Raw genomic sequence first — 4,393 nt, 5'->3', positions numbered from 1 at the left:
CTGCTACCCCCCCCCCCCCCCCCCCAGGTCAGAGTGAGTTTAACTCAAAGTTCACTTATTTCTTTAGCTTTAACATTTAGTCAACATAAGCACATATGATTACATTTTGATAAATGATAGAAAAACACATCAAAGCTCATCATCATTGAACTGTTCCTAAACAATATGGGATTACATGTAACGAGTATTATGATATCTGACAGCAAAACACTCTTAGCTCGATTATAAAAATAGATCGTAACTCATCATAGACAATGGAAAGTTAAAGAGGATAAAGCACATGCATAAAAAGGTAAGCAACACCTTAAGATAGGACTTCCTGTTTGGCTATAGGTCACAGGGGCCATGTTTCATATAGTTAGGTGTGAGAACCACAACACGCCCAGAAGCTTCCATTGTGTAACCCTAACCCTTATGTCCCAACATAATCAACTTAATAAATTCATTAAAACAAGTTATGCAAGTGTTGACGTGAGCTTTGAAAGTACATGTCAACACATTTGTTTAGACAAAACAATAATGATCAGGAATAGAAATACAAATGATTCAAACGTGATTTGAAGAGAAAGTAGAAAGTGATTGTGAAGCTGTGAAGCAGAAACCAGTTTGAGTCTGTGCATCGAATCAACAAAGAAATGATCAACAGACAATGACACATGTTGTAACTTTATAAGATCATGTGTTTTCCTGCTCTCTCTGGGTTTGGAATACATGTTTGGAATTTGTGAAACATGTTCAAGTTAACATGGGATGTTACTTTACTGTTGAACCTTTACTTGTAAACCCATCTCTCTATTAACAGACCAAGGATCTAACAATTCATTGTCATTGCTCCTAATGAACTGGACGCAGGTAGACATAGTTGTTTTCATTATACATGTAGAAGCAAGGGTACACAGGCTCAGTGAATGTGGTGTGAAAGGTGTAGAGGTGGCTCAGTGTGTCAGAGGAGACTTTGTAGAAGGACAGAGTGCCAGCAGGCCAGTCCAGATACACCCCAAGTGTTGGGAAGTCACCAGAGGGGAAATCAGTTTCCATCAACTTACCATTATGAAAGGCCTTCAGTGTGTGTTTTCCATCATGACATTGGCCAAAAGCCCACGATACGGTATTTTCTCCAAAACTGCTCATTGAACCATCTCCCTTTCTGTCAATTCTCTTGTATGCAACAGCTGCGTAAATAGATTTCTTTCTAGTTGAATCATGATCCCACTCTATCTCCCAGTAATGGCGCCCAGATAACCCCTGTTTGCACAACACCTGAGTATATGTCAGAAACCTCTCTGGGTGATCAGGATAACTCTGCCATTCTGATTGACTTGTTGCTTTCTTGTTTCCATGAGACAGAATGAGGTAGTTCTGTGCAGTGTTTGGGTCCAGGGTGAGATCACAGGCATCTGATGGAGAGACCAACACAAACTCATTAATTCTGATGGTCAAACAGGTTTCTGGAGGACATTGATTAGTACAGAGTATTTTCGACTCAAAGCATGAATAAACTTACGCCAGGTCACATCTCTTCTGTCTGTGATCTGTTCAGGAGGAAGGTCAGGTTCTGAAAAGTCTTCACTGACCAGAATGCCCTCCTTGTAATGGTAGATGGTTGCTCCTTTGTATTTATCATTTGGAGTGCCTGTGATTAGGAACCTGAACCGCTTGTTGTTGTTCCGTGCTCTGGCAAGGTCATGGAAAGCTTTGGCTTTTTCTCTCATCGTGGTAAAAACTTCATCTGAGGAGAACCACTGGTCTTCATTAGTACTCTTTATTTTAGTGGAGTCCAAGTAGGTGGCCATCACATCAAGGTTGGTATCACCACTTATCATGGAGGTGAAAACAAAGCACAGAGCATGATCTACATCTCCATCAAGAACCTCTCTGTCCAGCTCGGACTGATTTCGGACGATCTTTGTTCCCTTCATGATATCTACACAGGATCTGATGACGTTGATTTCTCTCTCTTTGTCATCCAGCCACTTGCTTAGTTTCTCTTGAGTGAATGGTGACTTCTCTCTGTCGTCAAATAATTCTTCTAATGAGCTCTCATCTTCTTTACCTTCACGGATGGAGGGGATTTTCTTCGCCATGGTCTGCTTGAGGTCAGATGCATAGTGGTCACACAATTTTTGGAAAGTTTTGAACTCTTCATGAATATATGAAAAGTTCTCTACCACTCCGTCTTCCAGAGAATCGTTGCATCTCATTCGTATTTCGCTCAAATCTTCAAGAGCATCCTGCATCTTCCCCACCAGTCCAACGCTGATCTCTCTCTTCAGCTCAGCAGCTTCCGGCATCTTCCTCACCAGTCCAACGCTGATCTCACTCTTCAGCTCAGCAGCTTCAAGAGATAAATATGTCAGTGGCATCAGCCAGACCTTCATTGGGACAGCATTCTCTCCTTTTTCTCCCAGTAGCTGTGGAAGTTGTCTACAGGTCTTCACTGCCTCTTCAAATGTTACAGGGATTGAGGGAAGGAGGAAGTCTCCGAAGAATGTGCAGGAGCATTTATTAGTCAGGTCTTTCTCTTCATCAGTCAGCTTGATGTCAACTTGTCCCTCAACACTAAGTGAGGGGATCTTGTTTATCACAGCTCTCATGTGGCCCTGGATGTCTTTAACGCTGCTGGTGTCTAACTTCTCACTGTCAAACACAAAGAAAGAGTTTGCCCCATAAAGGATGCGCGTGACTACATGTGTTGCCGAGCTCTTCTTAATAACTTCCATTTGGTGGGCGTTTAAGGTTAGAAGGTCACTCATTGACAACTTTTTGAAGTGGGTGGTAGATTTGTACTGACACGTCACTCTGCTCTGATTCTTGAATTTCTTCTGATCATTCAGATACTTGGCAGATCCTCCAACTTCGATCAGTCCACTGAGGAAACTGGCCTTCAGAGAAGCTTCAACATCCAGCAGAGAGGACTTGGATTCGTTGGTGTCAGATTCAGTCATATTAAAATGACTGTAGGGTTGAACATTTTCAGTTATCTTCTCCTGTAGAGTTCTATCATCCCACAGTGTCAAACCTTTAGAAATTGGAAAACATAAAGCAGGAGGATCATTTTGTGAAATTTAAGTTATTTAATCAATTTCAAAAACAGAATGAAGAAGAAGAAGAAGCGACTACGCATGATTAAGAGGCAGAGGGGAAAAAGAGGAGGAGGTCCAATATTAGTTTGTTTTTTTCTCAAAAAGTCTCAAAACCAAGTAAGTTGTGATCTTGATTACTTTTACTAGTATTAATGTTTGACAAGTTTTTATATAGTTTGCTAATTAATCATAAGATAATGTTGCGGTCCATAATCAAAGCTAACTAGCTGTTTGATTCCAAAAGAGCAAGTAAGAAACAACTTTTACAAGAATAATATTTCAATTGTCTTCTTTATCACAGGATAATGTATCAGCTACTAATACAGCATGCTTCCCTAAAATGTATAACGAATGAATGTTCACAACTACATTATGGAATTAAAAAGCATCTGCTTATTATTTTTAATGGTGTATGGATGTTAAAAAGGTGAGGACTGATTAGTGAAATGATTTCAAAGTCCCTTTAATCAAAGCTGTGAAAGGCAGATATGTAGAGACATATTTTAATAATAATGTAATCTCAGACTTACCTGGGATCAGTAGATCTTTCCGAGCATCATAGAGCGTTCCTAGGGTGAAAGGTCGACCCAGGGCAGCAACCTCCTTGAGATCTGAGGCCATTTCTCCAACCTGATGAGAACAGTGAGCGCAGCTTTCAGTACTTTATTTACACGGTTAAGTATATTGAGTGTTGAGAGTTCAACACTGGGAGTAAACTCTACTCCTTCACTCAACAAAGAGACGGATAGTTTGACACAGACTGGAGTTCAGTTAAACTCTAAATGTACATCTGTTTCTGTCTCTGTGCACCCAGTCTGTCCTCACCTGGTGAAGTTGTGTAGATCAGATCAGTTGTGTGAGAGTCTTCTTGACGTCCATCTGGAGCTTCAGTGTGATGATCTGTGACGTTCTCAGATTACTTATATCCTGCCAGTCTCTGCTGCTGACTCCTCCCATGACACGCCTCCAGACTTGACCACCCCCAGGTCTGAGCCTGGCTCCACCCACTGCAGCATTTTGAAACTTGCTCTTTGACAAGACCTCTTTAAAGTAAAGACAGATTAACACTTTGTTCTGTAGAGAACAGAGAAATAATGAGACAGGAAACGGGTAGAGAGCTTAAATATGTGCAATTCCAGGTCAGCATGACACTTTGTCATCTTGTTCTCATGGCTGAAATTAAATGAAACATGTGGACTCTGTCCGTTTACAGTTGTGAACGTTAGTAATGTCCATTCTGTGCATCCACATGTTCTTCAGTCCCTGTTGATCTAAACATACAAACTCATTCCTCCATTCTTAACTGTTAC

At 40.9% G+C, this 4,393-nt stretch overlaps 1 protein-coding gene across 1 annotated transcript; it reads right to left on the bottom strand.

Annotated features, from left to right (window-relative positions):
- Positions 1-834: 834 nt before the first annotated feature.
- Positions 835-3,716, bottom strand: LOC142938296 (stonustoxin subunit beta-like). The gene is made up of 3 exons (XM_076081584.1): positions 3,614-3,716; positions 1,505-3,019; positions 835-1,397 (listed from the first exon to the last, which is right to left on the bottom strand). The coding sequence occupies exons 1-3, from the start codon at positions 3,702-3,704 to the stop codon at positions 835-837; spliced, it is 2,169 nt and encodes a 722-aa protein (XP_075937699.1). The 5' UTR covers positions 3,705-3,716.
- Positions 3,717-4,393: the final 677 nt, after the last annotated feature.

This window comes from Anarhichas minor, unplaced genomic scaffold (assembly GCF_050575085.1).
Source record: "Anarhichas minor isolate MPS153535 unplaced genomic scaffold, ASM5057508v1 ptg000082l, whole genome shotgun sequence".
NCBI lineage: Eukaryota > Metazoa > Chordata > Actinopteri > Perciformes > Anarhichadidae > Anarhichas > Anarhichas minor.
Note: the sequence above shows the minus strand (reverse complement) of the source record. Positions and strands in the feature narration are given on the sequence as shown.